This window comes from Lepidochelys olivacea (assembly GCF_965140295.1).
Source record: "Lepidochelys olivacea isolate rLepOli2 genome assembly, chromosome: 24".
Lineage (NCBI taxonomy): Eukaryota > Metazoa > Chordata > Testudines > Cheloniidae > Lepidochelys > Lepidochelys olivacea.
In genome coordinates, this window is record NC_140434.1 from 8371390 (window position 1) to 8396218 (window position 24829).

At 54.7% G+C, this 24829-nt stretch overlaps 1 protein-coding gene across 3 annotated transcripts in view; it reads left to right on the forward strand.

Moving 5' to 3' along the window:
* The window catches only part of CELF3 (CUGBP Elav-like family member 3), a 46892-nt gene extending 35578 nt beyond the window's left edge, over positions 1-11314 (forward strand). For all 3 annotated transcript variants that reach the window (XM_084613559.1, XM_084613560.1, XM_084613561.1), the window contains exons 13-14: positions 401-536; positions 8721-11314. In XM_084613559.1, coding sequence (XP_084469685.1) covers positions 401-528 — 128 coding nt within the window. In that variant the 3' untranslated portion in view covers positions 529-536; positions 8721-11314. The remainder of the gene's footprint in view (positions 1-400; positions 537-8720) is intronic.
* The last annotated feature ends 13515 nt before the right edge of the window (positions 11315-24829 follow it).

Below are 24829 nucleotides of genomic sequence, written 5' to 3' on the forward strand. Positions count from 1 at the left end.
CTTCCTTAGCAGATCTGCCCAGACCAGGGCTCTCCTAGCCCCATCTCCTGTCACCCACAGCGGCTGGCATGAGGGAGCAAACCCTGCGTCAGGCACCCTCTACCTGCCACCGATTGATGCCCCCAGACCTGAGCCTCGGGGAGCAGATCCCAGGCTCCCCGGCCCCCAAGGACAGGGCAGCTGGGCATACCGCAGCCCTGGTGCCAAGCTGAGAGTCCGGGTGCGGAGCTGCCCACCCCGAGCCAGTGGCTTAGTGGCCAAGGGGGCACTGCCCTAGCTGTGAACAAAGGGCTAGTTGGGTCTCCCAGGGCCACTCAGCATTCTCTGCCTCTCTCTGCCCCCCTCCCCTCCCCCTGCCTCTCTACTCCTCCCCGGCGCCCACCCCCCACCCCCTCCCCAGGGTTCGTAAGTTTTGACAATCCCGCCAGCGCCCAGGCTGCCATCCAGGCCATGAACGGCTTCCAGATTGGCATGAAGCGCCTGAAAGTGCAGCTCAAGCGACCGAAAGACGCCAACCGGCCGTACTAAGGCCTCAGGTGGGTGCCCTGCCCCCCGTGCACAGGGACCCCCCAAAACACAGCCCGGGGGCGGGGGGCACAGCAGTCTGGGCTGGTGAACTGCAGCATAACGGGAGTGCGGGGGTGAGGCCCTGGCTGTGTTACCTCCCGCCGGACAGAGCCCCTTGGGGTAACGCCTCCCCCAGGGCCCCAGGCTGGGTGTCTCCACTCTCAGGGTGTACAGCCCTGGGGCCTTTTGGCCACAAGAGGGCGACAGCCCCCAGCCCAAGGCAGGACTGAGCCGAGGGCCCCGGAAAATCGTAGCAGGAATTTCAGAGTTTGATTTTTAAAAAGGGTAAAATCTCAGTGGCATTTTTGTGATTCCCCTGCTACACAGGCACGAACATCCACACACACGCGTACAGGCGCACACAGATACACACACAGAGATACAAACACACACAGGGGCACACACAGATACACACAGGCGCACACAGATACGCACATGGGCACACACAGATGCACACGGGTGCACACAGATACGCACAGATACGCACATGCACATGGGCACACACAGGTACAAACACACACGGGCGCACACAGATACACACACACACACAGTTACAAACACACACAGGCGCAAACAGATGCACATGGGCGCACACAGATACACACCCACACGGGTGCACACAAATTCACACAGGCACACGCATCGACACATGCATGGGCACACACAGATATACACACGCACATTGGCACACAACTACACACATGGGCACACTCAGTTACACACTCACTCACATACAGAGACACACACATCCACACACACACGGGCACACATAGACATGCACGCACATTTACACATGCACATGGGGACACACACACACACACACAGGTCCCCACAGATTCATACGTACACACACATGTCCACGGGCACGCACACATGCTCGGGCACATACATGCATATGGGCGCACGCTCATGGGCACACACATATATGCATTCACGCACACACATTAGAACGGCTGCACTGGGTCAGACCAAGGGTCCCGCAAGCCCCATAGCCTGTCTTCCAACCATGGCCAATGCCAGGTGCCCCAGAGGGAATGAACAGAACAGGCACATGGGTACACGGATGCACACACACATACATACATGCCCCTACGCCACACACCTGGACAGTCAGACACACACACACACATTGTCTAACCAGCTCTGCGTGGCATCAGGGTACGTGGGCCACGTGGCAACATGTGAAATTTGGACAAAACGTACATTTGGCTTGCAAAATTTCTGCGCCGTTTCCCGTTCCAGCGAGAAAGCAGGAGACCCGCAACCAGCCGCTCCCTGGCCTGTTCATCGAGCCGTTCAAATAACCAAGCCTATCGGAGCCACGCCAACTCCGTCCCTCCCCCCCCCCCTTGCAGAGGGCAGAAAGGCACCCAGAGTCTGTGCACACACACATGGGATTATTATTTAGCAGCTGAGATCAAGGCCCCAGGGCGCTGCACAGACCCAGAATGAGCCACTGGCCCGCGCCAAAGAGCCCACAGTCTGACTCACCAGGGCAGTAAAGGACCCTGAAGGCTTTTATACAGGGTGGAAAGAAAAGCCACACCATGCCAAAGTCCCACCAGCACAAGCATTAAAATAACAGTGATAATACTGCTCCACTCCGCTCTCCCGCACAAATAATGCACTATATCTCCATAGCTAACACGCATGTAGCCTGACCCCCGCCCCCCCCCCGCCCCCACTATCTTAGAGATCTGTATAACAGAATTTCACCCTGTATTTTAAGAAAGAAGAACATAACCTCCTGCTAGCAGTTCTTTCCGGCTGTGCTGCGCAGAGCCCTGTCTCAGCCAGGTGAAGACCCCCAGCGCGGCGTAGCGTGGGGCGGGGGGGGGGGGGTTCTGTGCGTGTCTGTGTGTGTCGTGGCACGTGAACGTATCCTGCTTTTGTTCTGATAACTGTTCTCCGTGCGTGGCTCACGGGGTCTTTTCTCGTTCTGCATTGGTTTGATTTTTGGTTTGGTTTTTTGGTTTGGTTTTTGCTTGGTCATTTGTTTTGTGGAGTCTTTGTCATTGAACGTAGTTTCTTTTTTGCACATAAAAGAGACAGAGGGACACCACCAAGGGAGGGGCTCAACTGCGTTGCAGTGACAGGCTCCATTTCTTTAAGGATTTACGGTAATCCGCATTGCATTAGCTTTTAGATCCCAGCCAAGATTGGGGCCCCGTTGTGCCAGGCTCTGCAGAGACCCCGACTGAGAGCAGGGCCCCATCATGCCAGGTGCTGCACAAACAGTGAGAGGCAGGTCCTGCCCCAAGTTGCTTATGCTCTAAACAAATGAAGAGTTAGGGGAGAGGCAGGATTATTGACCCCATTGTACAGATGAGCAACTGAGGCACAGAACAACAAAAGTCACAAGTGTCCAGGTCACACAGGAACTCTGTGGCAGAGGAGGGATTTGAGCCCAGGTCTTCTGGGTCCCAGCTCAGGCCATTCTCTGCAAGCCCATCCTTTGTTTCTCGGTGCCTAGAGAATGCCACAGTCGCTGCACACTCTCTGCACCGCTGGGCCACGGTCAGCAGAGGCAGGGGAGATCTAGGCTGAACAGACCGGGACCAGGGGACCCTAGTGGCTGGGTGCCTGCCCCCGAAGGGACTCACACAGGAAATGGGGAGCTGGAAGTGCCCTGCTCACCAAGCCAATGGGGTTTGCTTTGCAGGGTGATGAGTCTTGAGGGTAGCAGGGGGGACCTTTGAGGCTGAAATTTACAAACACAAGCCAGGCTCGCCCCCCCCCCCCCCCGGCTGAATGGCCTGAGGGTGAGAGAACCCGCAGCATCCTCTGGCATCATGCCTGGGCCTTGGCCTGGGCCCTCGTGTGTAGAAACGCCAGCCTCAGGGTGTGCAGGGGGAAACATGGGCACTGGGACAGAGCTGCTTGCTGGGGAGAACGGGGCAGGTTGGATTACAGGCATTTGTCTGACACAGTTTGGTGAGGAGAGGAAAGCCATGAGGGGAAGCCCAGGGCTAGGATAGCAAGGGGCTGCAGATCAGGAGTGAGGGGCACTGGCAGAACTGCGGGGGTGGGGATACAAAACAGCCCCTGCTGACCCATCTCTCAGTCACCCCTCGTCGGTTAGCACCAGATTCAGCTCAGCCCCTGCAAAGGCCTCATTTGCCTGCTCTTGCCGGCAGTCTCCGGGCCTGGGGGTCAGATTTGGAGCCCGGCTGCTCTGGCCATATGCCAGCATGGGGCAGAAAGCCGCCCCAGGGGAGTGAAGGGGGGACCTAATCCTGCTGCCGTGGGGTGAGATCAGGCCACCAATGTGCACACAGGTCCCGGCTCTGGGGCTCCGTGCCGCTGGACGATAGCTTGGTCCCAGCACCCTGCTACCGGACAGCAGGCCTAACATGGAGGCCTCCCCCACCCTGGTCCCAGTCCCTCACCCCAGCCCGAGATCCCGCAGGGCCCACACCCCATCCCCCCAGCATCCTATCCATTTCACCCAGGGCCGTTCTCAGCAGGGTCCCTGACGCCCCTATTCTGTGTCTCTCTCTCCACCCGCCAGAGCTGCTGGAGAAACCTGGTCACAGGGCACAGTGCCCGGGGCATGGACGAGCTGTCACCGGAGCCCTGCACCCTCCCCAAGAGCCATACGCCCCCCGCCCCGGTGCGGTAACAAGCCAGCCAGCTGGCATGAGGCACGCCCGCTGCATGTGGCATGAGGGTGCCTGTTTCCCATCAGCCGTGTCTTTCTTTCCCATCCGTTTATTTTCTCGTTCTCTTTTTTTCTTCATCTTTTTTTCCTCCTTTGTTGGGACAAAAGGAGGCTTGGGCATGAATGGGGCGGGGGCATGGAGCTGAGGCTCACAGGCTCCCTCCCCTAAGCGTCTGCTACCCACCTGCCCCCGCCCCCACAGTACCCAGCCCCCATCACTCGCACGCTGTCCATCAGGCCTGGTGCCAGCTGAGGGTCAGGTTAAAAGGAGGCAAGAGGATTAGCAGGGGAGAGGCAATTGGGAGGCCAGTGAGCCTGGACCATCAAGTGACTGTGGGGCTAGGCAACGCCCCCCCCCTTAGGGTTAGAAGGCGTCAGCCCCTCTCTGAGCTCCCTTCCCAGGGAACATCCCCCCTCACCACTACCACCCCACACTGGGACAGACCCCAAACACCCAGCTCCATGATAACGCTATTTTCTGTATTGCGGCACCAGGCTGAGGCTGTAGACCAGCGCATGCCAGGCACTGCACAGCCAGAGGGAGAGGCAGACCCCCCCGCCCCACCCCAAAGAGCTCTGTCTAGGCAAAGGGGAAATGGCCCAGAGAAGTGGCTTGTCCTGGATCAGCCGACAGCTCAGTGGAACCAGGAATAGACCCCCCCCCCAGGGCCAACATCTGGCAAAGCAGCCAGTGAGACTGCATAGCCAAATGAGAGACCCCCATCAAAGCGCTGAGCCCTCTGACAAGCCAGGCCTTTGATGGGTTCCCAGCACTGGCCTCCCCCAATCAGTGCGGGGGCTTTGCACATTCCCAGACACACAACAGATCAAAACACATCAGTTCCCAGCGGTGACATCCCTGGTGCAGGGGTTTGGGGCGGGGGGGAGAAATTGTCCAAAAAAACCATATTTTGTCTCTTTTACTGTGTAAGAAACAAGGTGATTTACATACAGAGCTGACTTGACCTTTTCCCTTTTCTTATTTAAAACAAAAACAAATCCCAAATCCCATTTTCTTTCTTTGCTGCTTTAATCCCCCCACCCCGGCAGGGTTACCAATCATATCTTGAGATGCTTCTGTCGCTAGCCATCCCTCGCTGTCACAAGAGCCCCCTTGTAAGTGGCATCTGCTGGACCGACCGAAGTGATGTATCTTGATCTCGCTCGCGAGACTCTTCCGCTTCCTTGTCCCCTGTGGCTCGTGGTGTTGGACACACGTCATGTGAGCGGAGCTAGCGGGTGCATGACGTCCCTGTGCCGTAGCGGTGGTTGGCTGTGCTGTGAGGTCTTTTTTCTTGATGGTGGTCTCAGTGGACAGTAGTTTTCGTTCGGTGAAATCCCCCGGTCCAAAAAAAAAAAAAACCGTCTTCCCCTCACCAGCTGCAAAACCCAAACCAGTGTAGAAGTCCTCTTTTCCTAGTTACTAGTTCAGTCCCTCCTCTGTTATTTTTCTGGTCTGATTGTCCCCCTCCCACCCCCCCCTCCAACCCCTCACCCCATCTCTTAGAGCATTTTTTTGTTGGTCACTGGGTCATTGCTTGTGTCACGTTTGCTGCTCATTTGGTTTGTTTCTTGGCTTTAGCTGACCTGGGGTCGGGCTCGTTTCTGCGCGTTGTGTGTGTGTGTTTGGGGGGGTTAAAGTGCCTCTTTGCAGGCCCAGGGTGGGGGGGTCCCTTCCACCTCCCTCTTTGCCAGCTGGATTCCCAACGCAGCAGCACGGCACAGGGGCTACCCAGGCCACAGTAGGAAACCCTCCCCGACCCCCTCTTCCTGTCTCCCAGGCCTCTAGCTGCTGTGCAGGGAATAGGCAGAGGAGAGTGGGGCATGTCCTCTGTGGTTGGGCACAGCAGCTGTTTATATGGAGCTCATGCACCCACTGTTAGAATGCAGCCACCCCTTGGGCAGGGCATGGCCGCTGTTTATGGAGGGGATCAGGCCATCATTGCTACAATGCAGCCAGGCTGGGGCAGGGCATGGCAGCTGTTTATATAGAGTGCACCTCTCCCGCACACGAGTAAAATGCAGCTGCCTCTGGAGTGGGACACAGGGGCTGGTTAACAACTGCACAGCCCCACTGCACGAAGTTTAGAGGAGGAGGTGGGGCGGGGGGAAATTCTCAGGTCCAAGTGACAGCAGAGTCAAAAGGGAAACATGATCCGTGTCATGCAGTGAGCCGCATACAGGAGGCTTTGTAGTGATTGGGGGAGGGGCTGGGCATCAAGACGCCTGGGTTCGAGCCCTGGGTCAGGAAGGGGTCTGTATAGTGGCTCCTCACCATCCTTCTAATGAACCATCCCTCAGGGCTCCAGGGTCCCCCCATCTGCCAGAGATGGGCATGGGGCAGGGGAGGGTCTGGTCAGAGCCTGGCAGCACATTGGTGCCCAGCCTCCTGGGAGGGCAACAGGGTCACACCCATAGGTGTCTTGCTGGGCCAGGCCTTGGCCTTTCTGGAACCAACCCCCCCAAGACACACACACCCCTGAGAACAGGGTGGCCACGAGTCCAGCCGATGCCCTGCAGCACTGCAGGCTTGGATCTCCCTGAGAGAATAGCTTGGGTGGGGGGGGGAGGAGGCTGTACCCTAAAACAGACCTGGGGAGAGATGCCCCACTCGGCCCCCTTTGCCCGGGGTGGGTTGTACCCCCCCCTTTTATCAGCACCTCCCAGGACTGGGACGGTCTGTAAGCCCCAGGGGCACATGTAAGATCAGTGCCAGAACTGGGTTTCACCCACCCAGGGGTGCCTACCCCTCCCCCAACACAGCTGTGACTGGACACGATCCTCCCCCCATACACTGCAGGCTCAGGCCAACTTCACACCCACACACACCCACACACAGCTGACAGCTGCTAGTGCCGGCTGCATGGACAAGGGGCAGGCAGGAGGTGGTGGCCCCCACCAGCTTGGCATTGGCAGCTCCGGCCCACACCCTCCCCCCCCCACGTGGTGCTAATTTCCTCCCCCTTCCCAGAGTTTCTCTACTATAGCTGACCCCAACATCACCCCCCCCACACACACACAAACATCCCCCCCCCTTTGCCCTTCCATCCCCGGCATGAGTCCAGCACCCCTCCCCACCCCGCACCCCCTTTGGCAGCCTGGCTAAAGGAGAGTCCTGATTGGCTGTTACTCAGCAACCAGAGGTGCCCAAGGAGCATCCACTGCGGGTGCAGTGCTGGGGGGAGGGGGGCCCGCGTCTGGGAATTCAACCAGCCCAGGGGGTTACAATTGGGGTGGACGTTGTTGTGTGGCCCTTGGCAGGCCATGGTGAGTGCGGGCGGGCGGGGCTGGGTTTAGCTCCAGCCCATGGAGTCACTGTGGGCTGGGCGAGGCCTCCCCACGGCCGCAGGGGGTGCAGGCCACAGAGCCCCCGACTGACACAGCCCCCCAGCTGAGCTCAGAGGCCATGTCATCCAGTGATCTCGTGCTGTGACTGTGCTGGGGAATCTGCTTTCAGCGAAGGGACGTGCCACACACACACACCCCCTTTGGGCACTGGGCTTCATGGGGTGCGGGGTCGGGGTCAGATGTCTTAGCTCTCTTGGGAGGATCCACCAGCCAGCCAGTGCCCCTGGAGGGAATGACCCCGGTCGCTCCTGCAGGGGTGTCCCCTCTGGGGGGCTAACCTGGGGGGCGGGAGAAGCCAGGGGGATGGAGGAGAGGGGTTATTTGGGCTGTGGGGGGCCCAAGGACTCAGGGCCCCATTGTGCGAGGTGCTGCACGATTGGCCGCGTAGCAGCAGGGCAGAGCCCAGCATTCCCTGGCTCTGCCCAGGCCCCTGGTCCCACGGAGCGAGCGGCTGGTGAGGCCCACGAGAGCCCAGGCAGAGCTGAACCCCTTTGCGCTGCACCCGGCAAGCAACTTGGTGACGGGCCCGAGCTGGCTGGTCCCACACTCCGCCAGCCCCTCGGGGGGACGGTCCCCTGTCAGCAGCCTTGGGGCCGGGAGGAGAGGACAATCCCTGGATTTCAACTGGAATATTCAAATAGTTGCAACCATGGCCCCTGCACACAGCCCTGCTGATGCCCCTCACTCCCGACCCACAGCCCCCTGCTCTCCCAGGCCTCGGCTCTCCTCCCCCCACAGCTCTGTTGATGCCCCTCGGTGCCAACTCAAGCCCCCTGCTACCCCAACCTTTGGTTCCCCTCAACAGCTTCAGGGTGCCACTCGCACCCAACCGACAGCACCTGGTAACCCAGCCATCATCCCCCCTCTGACCCACCAGCCTTTCCTCCCTTCATTCCACCCCCCACCCCCAAAGTCCCAGCCCACCCTTCGCAGTGGGGTGACAAGCAACCCCACCCCGTGTCTAAATTGCACCACCTCTGGGGCGTGGGGGGAATCGAACCGGCTGGTGCCCTTCTGTGCATGTCCCAGCCTGCGACCCGACCCCCACGCTCTGGGCTGGAGGAGCATGGCTAGGGGTGCCTTTAACTCTCCCTCTCTCTCTTCTCGCCCCTCCCTCCTTCCCGCCCCCCCCACATCCCCCCAGGTCTGGAGCTCAATGGAGGAGGGAGCCCCTGGATTGCCCCCACCAGGCCCGTCCCCCCCGCCCCCACCCATTGCAGCTCATCCTTAGCCAGCAGCACCGATCCCGAGCGCCTGATCCGCCAACTGGGAGGATGAACCCGATCGGCAGAACCGAATACGCCTGACTCCACCCATCAGCCCTGGGCTGCGCCTAGCCCCACCAGCAGCCTGCAGCTTGTCGGGGGGGGGGGGGCATTTCACCTGTGATCTCGGCCATGCCTTGTCAACAGTGGAGGGAGGGGGGGGAAAGGAGCCCCCTCCCCCCCCAGCACTGATCCGCCCCAGCGGTAGCCATGAATTCCTACCACCATAGCCCAGGTGGTGGTGGGGGGGAACGGGGCTGACAGGGCACAGCCCTAGGGAATCAGCTGGAGGGCTTGATCCTGCCCTGGAGGTGGGAGGGAAAGAGAAGGGCCCTGTCCCTGTGCCCAGCTAGAAGGCGGGGGGGGGTCCATCCTTTGAGCTTTCTTCTCACCAAACAGGACCAAAACCAGCTCCAAGTACCCGAGGCCTTTGAGGGGGGGAGCCGGACACACTGGGGAAGCTGCAGTCACAAGCTGGGCGGGGGGAAGCAGAGCCAACAGAGGGCACCACAGGCCAGAGCTGGGTGCCTCTGAGTCCAGGGGTGGTGGGCTGCCCATGCGGGGCACCGGTATGTCATTTTCCTCCATTACAGCCAGGGGCCCTGCTTCCTCTTGCTTCAAGCAGATGGGATCCTCCACCACCATTCTGGTCGACCCAGGAGCCTGGGGGGACCGTGCCCAGCCGGGGGTGGGGTGATTAAAGCTGGTCTTCCCCTCCGTCCCGGAGCCTCGTCCCAAGCCCACCCGGGCTCTCTTAGTGCCTCTGTGGCTTATTACCACCTGGCACCGCGGAGGAGACATGGGACAGGCACTATGGCTGAGGCACGGAGGCGGGGGGAAGGAAAGGACCGTGTCTTCCCCACCTCTATCCCTCAACGTGGCATCAAGGGGCAAGCCACGGGCACGGGGGCTCGCACAGCTGGGGGAAGGAAGGGATGGGCAGCAGCTCCTACACCGAGCAGGCACCTGGGAGCTAACACATAGGGAAACCGGGACACCCACCCCCAGCCTCCACAGGGCTGATATCCCACCTCCACTCCCCTGCCCCTGCCAATCAAGGCAGGAAGTTTCAGACACTCTAAGCCCCCCGCCCCACGCACAATCAGCTCCCTAAGCCCATGGCCCAGACATAGCCCCCTTCGTGGATTTCCAGGCCATAGCCACTGCTTCGTTCCCATCCAGTTGTCCCGCCACGTGGATTTTCTCCTCCTTTATGGTTAAAAATTTGCTGTTTTCAAATCCTGGCCCGGGCAGGAAGAGCCAGAGAAGCCAATTCCACCTCCCGCTGCGCCCCATTAAGAGCCACAATGTCCTTTGGGTGGCAGAAGGCTAAGAAACTCTCTGTGCGCCATCCGAAGCAAGAGTTCTGACTAAGGATGCAGCCCCAAGAGCCCCCAAACGGTTGCCGGCTGCCCCCTGACCTGCCGCGGCATCTCCTCCCCTTCCGTCCTGGGCTCATTTCCCGTTTCCCTTGTTCCATACAGCAGCCCTCTGAAAAATCCAGCCCTGCGCTTGAAACCAAGCTGGCTGCCCTGGGAGGCAGTCCTGAGCCTGCGATGGTTTATGCTTAGGAGCAACGGCATGCTCAAAAGTGATACTTCTGCTGTCACAGCCTCTGGCACCTCCAACTGAGATCAGGGCCCATTGTGCCGGGCACTGCCCAGAGACAGAGTAACCAAGATCAGGGCCCCGTCGTGCCAGGCACTGCCCAGAGACAGAGTAACTGAGATCAGGGCCCCATTGTGCTGGGCACACCCCAGACACAGTGAGCAACAGCCCCTTCCTGGAAGACTTTAATAAAGAGTGGGAGGGGAAACCGAGGCACAGAGAGGGGCCATGACTTGCTCACAGGGGCAGAGACAAGACCAGAACCCAGGTGTTCTGACTCCTAGTCCAGCCTCCAAGCCACTAGGTCAGGCTGCTCCCCAAAGCGAGCCCAGCTGTAAAGTTACTCCAGCAAGAGATTGCAGGGTGGCTGCTCCCCTTCTCTCACAGCTCCGGGTCAGAAATTACGCTTCTCCTGGCCTTAGTTCTCCTCTCCAGCCATTTTGTTTTGAGGCCCTCCCCATCTGGCAATTGTAAAATATCATGATACTCTACATGCTGACCAACCTCTCATCTCTACTGCGCTCTGAAATCAACCTATACCATGGGAAAGAGAAGAAAAGAAGAAGAAGAAGAAAAAAAACTATGTTTACAGTCTCCTGCTAATCCAGTAATTGTAAATAATTTCGTTGAGATTAGCTGTGATCCAAAAGGATTCAAGTTGCTGCCATTTTCTCCTCTCCAATTTTAGAGAATTTTAATGGTTTTTCTTTTTTTTTTTCTTTTTATTTGGAGGGGGGGTGAGAGGGAGGGGGTTTATTACCTGGTACTTTTATTTAGAGGGGAAAAAATACAACTTTTAGTGGGGAAAAAGAAAAGAAAAGTTGAAGTCTATGTTTCAGACGATATCGATGCTTAACTTATTTGTTATTTATTGCCATTTACTTTAAATAATTTAATTTTTTTTCTGTCTAAATAAAAGAAGTAAAATCAAAGAAAGGGCCCCATGGCTGGGTTTTTAATATTATTAGTGGCTTTAAAAAACAAAACAAAAACCAGATGCAGCTGAGAGCTCCCATCAAGATTCCAGAGTAACGGACATAGGGCAACTTGAGCTTGGCACTCCATCGTGCCGGGGGCTACCCCGACACACAGTAACTGAGATCGGGCTCTGTCATGCGGGGCACTGCCCACACACAGAGTAACCGAGATCTGGGCCCTGTCATGCAGGGTGCTGCCCACAGAGTAACCGAGATCGGGGCCCTGTCATGCGGGGCGCTGCCCAGACACAGAGAAGTGAGATCGGGGCCCCATCGTGCCGGGCACTGCCCGACAGAATAACTGAGATCGGGGCTCTGTCGCACCGGGCACTGCCCAGACACTGAGTAACCAAGATCGTGGCCCTGCCATGCCCGGCACTTCCCAGACACAGAGTATCAGGGCCCCGTCCTGCCAGGGCAGCAGACACAAAATAATTGAGATGAGGGCCCCATTGTGCCAGGTGCTGCACAGACCAAGAGACAATCCCTGCCTCAAAGAGCTCACAATCTAAATAGACAAAGGTGGCACAGGAAACTGAGGCACAGCAAGGGGAAGGTGACTTATCCAAGGTCAGTTCAGTGGCAGAGCCAGGAACCAGGAGTCCTGAGCCCCAGGTCACTGTCGCATCTAATTTGCTGTATCTGCGCTGCCCACCAGACCATCCCCACTTCACTGAAACACCCACTCTGTTAAACCAAACCCACATTCCAATAATATAAGACCACCTGCCCACAGCACTGATCAGCTCAAGGCTCCCAGCTGCATATCCCAACTCCCCCATGTCTAGAAAGTCACCAGAACAATAAAAGAGCATACAGGCTTCGGGAACCTCAACTGAAGTACCAGTATCCCACCCCCAAGGAGCAATGCTGCCCAAGAACTGGCTGTCACAGAGTGTGGGGGAGTCCAGGCCCTGCACCCCTCTTCCTGGGATTCACTGAGACCCTCAGCCAGCCAGTAAAACAGAAGGTTTATTGGACAACAGGAACACAGTCCAAAATAGGGGTTGTGGGTACAACCAGGACCCCTCAGTCAAGTCCTTCTGGGGGAGCAGGGAGCTTAGACCTGGGGTTCCCTGCATTCCACCCCCCAGCCCCAAACTGAAACTAAACCCCCCCAGCAGGCTCCCTTCTCCAGCCTCTGAGCACATTCCTGGGCAGAGGTGTCACCTCCCCCTCCCCGCTCAGGTGACAGGCTCTCAGGTCTCCCATCCCCAGGGCAATTCCCAGGTCAATGCTCCCCCCTCCCTGCTGCGTCACACCGGCTCTAGGCACAGAGTCTCAGGCAGAAAGCGACACCACCCCCTGCTGCTTGCAACAGCTCCCCAAAAAGCGATACCCTAACAAAGCTAACAGTGATGCAGCATTTCTCCTGAGACTAAACTCTTGCTCACAAAGAACTCGCAAGACTGTGTGTCACAGCGCCACTTGGAGCCCCCTTGCTGTAACACGGCAGCTCCAGCCCTGCAGAGCGCATGGCGTCACTACGAGCTGCTGGCGTGGCAAAGGCTGGCTGTAGAGCGCTCCCACCCAGAGACAGATGCATGGGACTGCCTGGGGGGCAGGCGGGCTTTGGAAGTGCATGATGCAGGCAGTGCCAGGCTACTGCTGCCTTTGAGTCAGGATTGATGAAGGGCCCCTCCCGCCCCACACCAGCAACCGCAGAGAGAGCAGCAGCTGGGGGGCGGGGGGGTGATGGCTCTGAAAACACCCGGGGAGCCCACTCCCCTGGCAGCTGTTTGCTCACAAAGGAACCACGGGCCCTTTCAAATGCTGCGCGTGCTCGGGCCGTGGCGGGCTGGGGTGGGAGGGAGAAAGTGTGTGTTGATGGTTGGCATGCAACCACTGAGGCCAGGAAGCGAAGGCGGCAGTCTTCGGAGGGAGCATCTGATGAGCCCAAAATTAATTGGCAGAGCTGAGATTTGGCCCAGGACAGCTGGGTTCACTCCTGACTTCTGTGCAAAGCGCCCTGAGATCTAGATCAGGGTTATGTCTCATCAGAAAGATGATGCCGCCCTAGTGGCAGGGCATCTCCTGCAGCACAGTGCCCCAGAGCACCACAGCACCCCCCCAGTGGTATAGCACCCCCCACCAGGGGCAGGGCATCTCCAGCAGCTCACTGACATCTCCGACAACAACCTGGGCACTTCCTGAGCAGGCTGCGGGGGGCCCCTGGCTGTGCCCAAGACCGAGTTGCCGTATGATGCACAGGCGTTAAATGAGATGCCTTCGCACAGCACGTACGCCCCCAGATGTTGCCCACCCGCAATACACGAGGATGCGCCTTCCAAACATCACCTCGGTGCCAAGGGTGACCGAGAAAGCTACCAAGGGGCTCCACTAGATGGCAGCGCAGGGCAAAGTTTGCGCCACTCTCCCAAGTCTTGCCTGCAAGCGTGGATGCTGGTGGGGTCTCAGGTCGCTTGGTGATGGAGGAGGGCCCAGCAAACACGACAGGTGACCAGGTCCACGGCCGGCGCAACGTGGCACAGCCCGGACCATCCACGACCACTGCAGGCTGTCGGATCCTTGCTTCGCGCCGGGCACGCCTGGTGTTAATGCGCCTTGCGGTGACGTTAACGGAGACGTGGCAAACCTGCTGTTGCTGGCGTGAGCCTGACATGCTTGTGCCAGCTGCCACGAGAACAGGTGCCCCGTTTCCGCTGCTCACAAAATATGGCCTGGAGGAGCCTCGAAGCGGCCGGATGAACGAGATGCTCAGGATGAGACAGCTGAGCTTTTCCGAGCGTGTTTTGAATGCCGGCCATCCACCAGCGCCTGAGGACTGTGCTATTAGGAATCTTGTCCCACCATTCGACCCTGCAGAGATGGCACACGTGGGACGGATCCAGGGTCCTCGGGTGGTGACCCTACGCTGTCCATCTCGCACAGCCAACGAGCAGCGTTGTGTGAGCACGGCAGCCCAGCAGACAGTGTGCTCAGTGTCTATTTTGGTGCAACAGCGCCCCAGATGCGGCCAAGGCAGGTCTGTGAGAACGTTGTTGATTTTAATAATCAGCGAGACGCACGGAGCCCCCAGCACAGGTGGATACTTCAGGTTTCTTTAGGCTGATCGTAAAACCAAAGCAATTGACTGCATGTGCAAAGTGTTCTCCTATAAACCGGACATCAACTGAGCACGTGAACAGTGCGCAGCCGTGAGCAAAGAAAAGCTCCTTGATGGGTGAATCTGCCACTTTCAGGCGAGCACGGCAGCGTTGCAGGTTGAAAAACTCCCCCGCAGTGCGGAACTGGCTCTGGACTCCTCTGTCAATCGTCTCATGAAATGTATCCTTAGGCATAGCCCAAAAAAGGATGCAAAAAGCATGTGCAAGCCAGCATACAACCATGTTTGGTGTCACCGGTGACCGGGAAGGGGTCCAAAGTCATCCCACCGTGGAAGGGCCAAATGACAGAAAAACTTCGCAGGGCATCCAAAGATGACAACCATTCCCAGAGCCCCTCACAACTTACTCAGACTAGACATCAGCTAAGTCGAAAAAACATACAAAGATCACGGTTTTGCTTCTGCCACTTTTCCTGCAGCTGGCAGGCCCGTGAGGGTCACGTCCATTGTGCCTCATCCAGCCCAGAATCCACAGACTCAGGAAGGATCAGTGTTAAGGCTAGTCAACATGACTGTGCAAGGGTTTTCCCAGCGACAGAGAGGAAGGAAAGGCCATGGTTTGCCCAATCACCCTCACGTTTATAGGTTGACAATGTTGGCATGTAAAACCTCACTCTTGCTCCCAGAGAATGCGGAGGTGCCCTGTAGTGTGGTGGCCACCCTGCTTATAGACCTTGGCAGGAATACCGTCTGCTCCAGGTGCTGGGCCCGGTTTGATTGCTGTGATGGTCTCGGAGGTGGCAGGAACTAATGGACGTAGCCTGTAACGGACACGCAGGGCAGAGGGCTCGGACCTCAGCAGAACCGGCCTCTTCCTCGGGACCTGCTCCACTCCATCCGTCTCCTGGTCAACTCTGTGTGAGGCTAGCCACCACCCTTGCACATACACACGCCCGGGTAGCCCTAACCCTGCATAATCACCCTATGGAGATTTGAGAGCTTGGGCTTCCCTCTACAGAGCCCTGGCTGCGTCCCACGGCACCTGCTGTGGGCAGAGGAGAAGAGGCTGTTTCTTCAGCACTTACGCAACAGGCATCTGGGGGCTGCTGGCTGGCACTGAGGGGCATCAGCAGAGCTGTGCGAGAGGGAGCCAGAGCTGGTTGAGCCTCCCAGGGTAGCAGGCGCTCCTTGTGGGGGAGGAGGAGGGGACATGCACCTCAGGTACAGTCCTGCACTGTTCAGGTTTTATTGAAATCCTGCAGGCGTCAAGTCATTGGTCTAACAAGCTGTGTCCAAAAGCTGAGTGCCACTCCTGTCCCAGCTCCTCTGCCACGCCCCGGCCATAAGGGTTGGCTGCTGGCAACACCCCCACTCCCAGGAAGGCCAGACACACCTGGCCCCCTACTCCGGAGGAGGCCTGGCCACCTTGCAGAGGTGGCAGCAGTCAAGTGGCGTCCCCCAGCACCCTAGATTGCTGTCCCGTTGGGGGAGGCACCGTCCCCCTCCATTGCCCATGGGCTCCTCTAGGTGTCACGCCATGATGGGCCTTGTGCTCTGGCGGCCGGTGGGGAGTGGCTCCTCCAGGCCAGAGAAGCCCAGGTGGCCACTGGCAGCTGGGGGGAGGGGGAGCGGGGTCTGCTCACCATCTCCCCCGGCTTTTTCATGCACAGGATCCACCACAGCATCCCAAGAACCTCCCATGGGGTGGAGCTCAGGGGAGGCGGGGTTTGAGACTGAAGGGCGGGGTCTGTCTTCACTGGGAAGATGGGGCAGAGCTTGGGAAGGGGGAGGGGTTGAGACTGGAAGGCGGGGCCTTGTCTTCACTGGGGAAATGGGGCAGGGCCAGGGGGCAAAATGGGAGGCCCTGTCCTCGCCAGGGGCAGGCGTGAGAACGGCACGGACCATAGGGAGATGGGGCTTGACTGGGGGGGGGGTGGGCAGTGGGGCCTCCAGTCCCCCAGCCAGCAGGATCTAGGCCCATGGCAGATGGGGCAGTTGTACAGGCCCTTGAGGCTGTTTCTCTGCTCGCTTCCCCACAGGCGCCTTGGACCAGATCAGAGCAAGTGCCACAGATGGGCGAGGATCCCCCCAGCCCAGCCACTTCCCCAGGCCTGCCCAGCCCCTCCCCCCTCATAGCCCCTCCCCCACAAGAGAGACAAAGGGGGCAGGAGAGGGTTAACTAGTAGTTTCATCAATAAATCAATTTATTTAAAAGAATATGTTACAATTAATTACACTAAGTGACTTTACCAAACAATTTTAGAGTGATTAGCTCTATCGAACGAGGAATGAAACACTGTGAGCAATCGGGGTTTTTGTTTTGTTTTCTTCTTCACATTTCTGAATCACAAAAATAAAAAATACAAGATACTGCCGTGAAAATACAATTCGAGTTCTCTCAAATAAATTAAAACGAGCGTGCCCAGGATCGAACCCTGGGCTATTTTACTGGCTCAAAAAAAAAAAAAAAAAAAAGCGGGGGGTGGGGGGACGATACAAAATTTCTGTAAATTTAGTAGCAGGCATCCGTTCAATCCCCCTCCCATCCCCCCAGGAGGGGGCACTCCCCCCCCAGCTTACATCAAAAGCTCTGACTGATGTATTATTGCTGTTATATCTGTTGCTTTCCTTCCACGGACAAACCTTTGTATAACACGCTTCAACCCAGGGCTGGGGTGGAAGAGGGATGGCCAGGGAAAGGTATAAAATGCTGAGGAAGGGATCTATTGGGGGCACTGAGATGCGGATTCCCTCCCCCCGAAAGCTCAATGTAACAGCCTACTTATACATACACAATGGTCTGTGGCCTTGGCTACAGGGCAGTTGGTTTGTTACAACTGGCTAAGAGGTGCAAGGTAACAGGTCAGGGAACTTCTAAGCTGGAGCAGCTGGAATCTAAACCAGGAAGAGACGGAGGGTGGCTGGAGACGGTCAAGAGATAAAGCAGACACGGCAGCTGGGTGCTTGCTAAGCTGAATTCTGAAGCTGTGGTAACATCTTCTATAAACCTGCATTTCAATACAGTTCCCTCTAGAAAGGGGATAGGATAGCATCTCTCGCATGCAGACTGGGCTGGGGTGTGGAGACTCTCCAAAGGCTGGGAGCAGTAAGGTTCCAGAGAGTTTCTGCCTCTCTACCTGTCAGCAGGGGAGCGCACAAGGAATGAACAAGAGGAGAGGGCCTGGTGCTGCAGACCAGAAGGGAGAAGGATGTGTCAGGAGCAAGCAAGGGGCCTTCCTGCTAATGGGAAGCTGCTGTATTGTGTCCAAACGACCTGGCTGCTGAACTGGTTTAGTGCAATCTGATGGGTTAGCTGGAAGCAGAAGAGCCTCACGCTGAAGGACAACTACATCTTGGATACCCTGCTTGGGTGCAAAACATACCACCTGCCGCTCCCCCAAATATCCAGGCTCACTCAGTAAGTGCGAGGGCTGTGGAGGCTTTATACAAATTTGTTCAGAAAAATAGAACTGTCTCCATGAACTAGGCTGCCATCAGCTTTAATAATACATTTCACCTCCAAACCAGACGCGCGTGTGTGTGTGTGTGTTATAATCTGTAAACCAACTGGTTTTTATAAATGCATCACTCACCAACTTTGGTTTGCAGGGGGTGAAAAGCTTTTGCACAGATAAAAATGTAATTTTCCCAGAGAGCACTTGGCCATCTAAGCCACTCAAATCAAGAGCTCTTACATCTGGCTTTGAGTTAGCTTCCCAACCCTGAAGTAGAGCTCTGTGCAAGCTCGAAACCAACAGAAGCTGGTCCAATAAAATATATTCTCTCCCTCATCTGGTCTGTATAAATGTGGAGAAAACAGAGCAAAAAAGAAAAATCTGCAAGACAGCAAAGAAACAATTACCTTGCTCTGGCCATTACTGCAAACCATCAGGATCAGAGGAGGAAGGGGGGCTGAGAAGTTTATTTCTTGTCTAATTAAGGCTTCCTCATCAGCTGCATCTTCTACCTATTTAATTCAGAGAGCATTTGAGGAAAGCAGTTATTATACCAAGTGCAACCTGACCTATTTAACTTGTGCTGGGGCTTATAGATCTGACATCAGAGCTGCCAAAGCCTATCAATTGATTTTTTTTTAAAAATCTGAAAAGTAAAGAGCCTGGAAATGGAAGGGCTGGTGCTGCATTTATGCACTGGAGCTCTTTTTAAAAAGTGACCTGCGTTAAGATAGAGAGAAAGCCTCATTGTTTATTTCTGATGGCACCAAAAATAGGACAAATTACATCAGCCAAGGATTTAAAAAAAAAAAAAAAAAAAAAAAGGAAGAGAAATTGACAGAGATTACCCATTTCTTTCAAAATTTAAACACACAGACAAAAAAACCCAGCATTTCAGGACCAGTCCTATGGGAATGGAAATTTCAGTTCTTCCCCCTCAGGCTCCCAAATCTGGCACTCTGACATGAGCAAAGGTGCTTGCTTTCTAGTTCTCTAAACAGACAGAATGAGCAACATACCTAACAATGGTTAAATGTCACAGCACAGAAGTCAACTGGAGGAGGTTACTAGTTCTTAAGTCGACCTACTTCAGTCAGCAGTGAAATTTCATGTTTATGGCTCTCGCTCCATTTTTGTTTTTTACATGGGTCCTGCGGCAGAACTTACTGCTGCAAAGAGATTTCCGGCTCCTTTAGCTATGGAAAATCAAGAGTATTGGCACAAATCCTTCCCTAAATCCAGTGGACTGAGAGAAACCTGGCAACACAATGGCTGATTACAGAGCTACTGCCTGTGTGAAAAGGGTCATAAAGAATATGGGGATCTCCCTTCTCCCAACCCCTGGATTTTAGGGAATAAGCAGAGGCAAGTTAAACCTTCTCAAGGTGCACCCCAACACTGAGGGAAGGGAGACTTGGATCCTGAATAAATTACAGGCAGGGGAGGTGTTTGGGGAATGAAAGAGTTAAGCATTGGGGGGCTCCCCTTTTGGGGAACCCGTGTAGTGAAAACTGCCCCCTCCTGCCCATGGAAACCAGCTCCTGTCCAATGACACAGCTAGCACATTTCACCCAATAACCCCAATAATTGGTCCTCCAGGCCCAAATGTGGCTCCAGATCTCTGGGGCTCCCTTATTTCCTTCCCAGCAGGAAAAGATCTAGACATGCTCACGGCCACACTGGATGCCAAGGGAGCTAATACTAGGAGAATACAAGTTGCACAGCATCTGCATTCCTCACATAACACTGCAGAGCAAGTCTGACCTCCACCGTCCACTCCTGCTGGTCCAGAGGAATAGCCTAGCTTAGCATCCCTCAAACAGCCTTTTCGGGTTCTCTCCTCAGCCTTAGCCAGGTACCTGGTTGCGTGCAGAGAAGTGTCAGCAAAGCAAAGCTGGCTGTGCATGCAGAGCTCTCTGGGTCCAAGCCTCCCGCCTAACCCAGATCTCTGCTGGAACATGGAATCCTCCAGAGGCTCCCAAAAGCAGTGCTTGTTCCTGTGACATACAAACCCGTTGAACTCCTCTGACTTGAGTCATGTGAGTAGCCGAGCCCAACGAACAGAGACCGGGGAGGGGCTCTTAACACTGCTGCTGAGATCGTTCCATCTGTTCTGATGAGAACAGAAGGAAAGGTATTGCTGATGAGACTGGGGCTCTGAGACAATCTCGTCTCTACATACACAAGGGAGACATTGCCAGTAGCTTATTCAGTCCTTTGGGTCATTTATTGGGAGAGGCTAATGCTGCGCACTTGGATAGTGCCTCCCAGTCAAGGGTCATAAAGTGCTTTACACAGAGGGGTACGAACACCTCATTCTACTGGTGGGGAAACTGAGGCATGGAGCGGGGAAGTGACTAGCCCGAGGTCACTCAGAAAGTCAGTGGCAGAATCAGAAATAGAACACGGGTCTCCTGACTCCCAGTGCCCTGCTCCAACCACCAGAAGAAGTTGCCTGCCTCACACACCGAAGGGGACTTCTCCAAGAGCTCTGAAGGGCTCCTGTGCTGGAGAATTCACACTGCAGCAAGACAGCCCATCCGCCCACTACTGAACTGGCAGAGGGGCACACGATCCCTAGTGCCGTGGCGACCTGGCCGTCTGTGCAGGACGAAAATGCCTTCCTGCCATCAGAGGTTGATAGAGCCGCCTGGAAAGGTAACAGCAGGGTCCAACAACAACAGCTGTTCAGTGTTCTGATTGGGAGCGGGAGAGGTCTCCCTCGGGGGGGGGGGGGGGGAATATAGCAATAGAAGGATTAACCAAGGGAAACAAGGAAGCTAACTTATCGAAGAATGGCTGGATGGTCCATGGAATTTAATGAAGGGTGGGGATGGTCCTTTTGTGGGTAGCTTTTCTTATAGCCTTCCAATTCTGCTCCCAACACCAATGAGGGGCAGGAAGTTGGGTAGATAGACCCCAAACTCCACACCCCTCTCAGCCTAAACCGCAAACACTGCCCTACAGGAAGATGCTTTAGGGGAGAGTGACTTTGGAAAGGCACAAGCATTCTTAACCCAACAGCACCTGTCCCTCCCCAGCCACACCATCTGAACAGGTTTCAAACACACCTCCAAACTTTGGATTATCTGCCCATGGCCAGTGGTTTGGGCTGCCCTATATTGTAAATGACTCTCTGCTGCATGGAGTAACAGGTGTTATAGAATACAAAAAGCTTTGTTTAAATAACAAAGAGAAGAATCTTGCGGCCCAAAAGAGCCACTAGCAGCCTGGGACTGCAGGGAAAACCTAATATTGCTTCCCAAACCCACCCTGTTTCTGACCAGCTTAGATCTAAAGTTGGTGTGAAAAATAATTCACTGCATGTTCCAACCAATATTTTGTGTTTCCATCACTACGTAGGTCCTACATCACATGCAATATGTCCCTGTACACAGGACTGGAAAATAAGAACAGTCACACTGGGTCAGACCAATGGTCCATCTAGCCAGTACCCTGTCTCTGACAGCGGCCAGTGCCAGATGCTTCAGAGGGAATGAACAGGACAATTTTGAGTGATCCATCCCCTGTCATCCAGTCGCAGCTTCTGGCAGTTGGCAGTTTAGGGACACCCAGAGCATGGGGTTGCATCCCTGACCATCTTGGCTAATAGCCATCGATGGACCTATCCTCCAAGAACTTACTTAATTCTTTTTTGAACCCAGTTACACTTTTGGCCTTCACAACATCCCCTGGCAACGAGTTTTGCAGGCTGATTATACATCATGTGAAGAAATACTTCCTTTTGTTTGTTTCAAACCTGCCGCCTATTAATTTCATTGGGTGACCCCTGGGTTGTGTTAAATTAAATGATTCAGGGATGTGAGGGAATTAAGCCTTGGGGCATCTAGAGGCCACAGAGCAGGAAAGAAGGTGGGAAGTAAGAGGGATATTTGCAAAAACTTTAAGTCCATATATTTAAATGATAATGCTTTCACAGCTGCCCTGAATGTAGACTTCAGCTGCTTCTAAAAGCACTAACCCCCACAAAGTTTCTTATTTTAATAAGCATCTAGCTTTGAGTGAGCCAGGTGCATTTCAAATCCAGTTCTGACTGAGAAAACTTAGAAGCTGCTTTCCTCACACCATCTACAGAGCACAAAAGCTGGTTTGCATAACCTGTTGGCCCAGATACTTAGGTTGCGTCCAGCAATACCATATTAAAGGAGGCGGGTTTCTGTGCACCAAGGCGTCCAACGGATTAACGTATTAAAGCCCCTTATACAGCCACCCTGCTTCCTCGGCTCAATTTGTTTTCTTTGCAGAAGGGACACGTAATTGGTTCAAGATCTAAAGCAGAGAGTTCCTACTGCAGCCTTTAATTTTTGCACTCACTCAGACTAGTGTACCTAAGCTACCTAATTCACACCCAGAAATACAAAGTTTGTAAGTAAAAATGTAGAGGCCAGCAGAACACTGGATTCTAAGCGCAAGGCCAAGATTTCTCCTCGGCTGACGCTGCTCCCGCTTCGACTTGTGACTGGAAGGATACGGTCTATCTTTAGAGAGCATTTCCTGGCCCGCAGTTTAAAGCAGCCTCCCGGCAGACCACACTAGGTTCATGCCATGAAATGCAGTGTCAGACCCCACACGTGGCAAGCTGGGTACCACGAGCCTCAAGGGTCATCCTGCTTTATTAAAGAGATTGATTCTTAAAGGTAAAGGTTTATTGAGTTAGAGCAAGCAGGAAGCCCTGCCCATGTTTCAGCTTTGAGTCTTTCTTTGCAGTTTCTTAGATGCACAGGGAACAGACAACCCAGCTCAGGGGAAAGTTGCCAATTGTCCTAGACTTCTTTCTGAAGACGGGAAGCCAATTCCATTGCTCCCATTTCCCTCTTCTCTTCCCCTCCTGTCTACACTGACTGTTCATTCAGTCCCACACTCCTTAGCCTCTCGCCTTCAAGGTCACCAGGGTCCCTCTGAGGTTCTTCCTGAGTCAAAGGTGGGCCTGTTTGACCTCTCCCTTTGACCCACCCTGGAGTTGAATGTGCCGTGCTCCAGCCCTGCCTGCCCAGAAGGCAAGACAAGGAGCAGGGCCCCCAATACCACTGAGTCCCACAACAGGGCAGAGCTCTGTACTGCTGCCATGCCAGCTGGGCCCCACACTCAGCAGATCAGGTCACTGGCAAGGGCACCATTGCCATTAGCTGGAATGGGCGAGTGAAGAGTTACCACTATGATCCACAGGGACCCCAGCCTAGATCAACACGGGAAGAAGTTGTCAAAACACCAGTTGAGGCAATAAATCAGCCAGAGCGGCGACAAGGATGACCTGACAGCTCACTAGTGAACTAACCTCAAATGCCCTCTAGCCTACGGCTGCCTCATTGGGTCCTTCAACCTGCAGCTGGCTCCCCACATCCAGTCCTAGAACCACACACCTGGGGCCGGGGGGAGATGAAGCAGTAGGAATGCATAACACCTTGGTCTATACAGGGCCAGAACCCCCTCCCCTACAGAAAAGTCTTTGCACTGAAAAGCGCTTGGAGAAGCTGGAAAGCGGCACCACACTAAGCTCTGCTCAAGGGCAGGCGGAGGGCACATGCAGGAAAGGAGAGCAATTACCCAGGCTGTTGCTTAGCTGGCTAGAACAGTTCAAATTCTCACAGAGACAGGGTTGTTTAAAACCCGTCCCTCCTCGCGGATGCCACCCTGCACTGCCAGACCTCGTCTCCCCCACCCTGCCTGGGCCGACCGACTGCTAGTGAAATACAGGCGTCAGCACGGCACCCAAACAATGCTGCTTCTGTCCTGGAAAGCTGCAAGGAGCAGCCAAAGCCCATCAGGAAGATACCAGATCTTTGGCTGCGACAGCTCTGGGCTCAGTCTCACCCCGCCCCAAAGAGATCTGATCAAGGAGTGAGGAAAGCCACAGATGGAGCCTCACTTCCCCTCCAAGCTGGATGGAGCTAATTCTGCTTTGGGCTCTCCTTTTCACACCTCTGCCTGAGGACCAGAGAGCCTGCCCAAGGACTATGCACCATCCCAGCTCCACTTAACCCTTCAAACTATGGCTGCAGTGGGCCTTACACTGAGAATAGGCCTTAATCTGGCTCTGGCACAGAGGTGAATTTTGCTCCTTCGGGCTTTGATCCAAAGTCCATTGAGGCCAATGGGAAGACTCCAACTCAAAATCCATCCTACCCATAGCGGTCACAGAGTCCCATCAATTACAGCATCACACCCTTCGTGAACATTTACACCCGTGAGTAGCCCCACTGATTTTAAAAATGCTACCCAAGGTAAGGATGCAGGATCAGACCGTCAGTGAACAAAATCCCCTCTCTCCTTGTCCCACTAGCTCTGAAGCCAGCTGCTTTACACACTTCTTAAAAAGGTTCATTGCGAAAAATGAAAAGAAAAAAAAATTAAAAGCCTGTAAACGTGTCAAGGTCCTTTGAGAGGAGAGGTATTTCCCTGTAATGTAACTTTTTTTCTTTTTTTTTTTTTCCATTAAAGTTAGTTTTTAAAAAAACACGATGGATTCGGAGGAAAGAGATGCGTGTAAAAACGCAAGCTTAGAAAAGGTACTGCTGCTGATATGAAATTTTAAAAGAAATATATAGATATATATGTATATACGTGGGGTATTCTGTATATATATCTTTCTTTTTTCTTTCTTTTTTTTTTTTTTTAACATACATACATATATATGTCTGAACAGTGCAAATGGATGGCATTTCTATTTCCAGTTGTAAAAAATATAATATAAGCACAGTCCATCTTCCAATGCAGGACCCAAGTGAAACGAAAAAAGAAAAACAGAATACCCTTGGGTGGATTTTGTCTGTTGTTGAAAAGTTTTCCCCTCTTGTTACTCTGATAAGCCTGCTGGTTTTTTCCTAGTTGCTTAATTCCATAACCATGAAATTCACAAATGG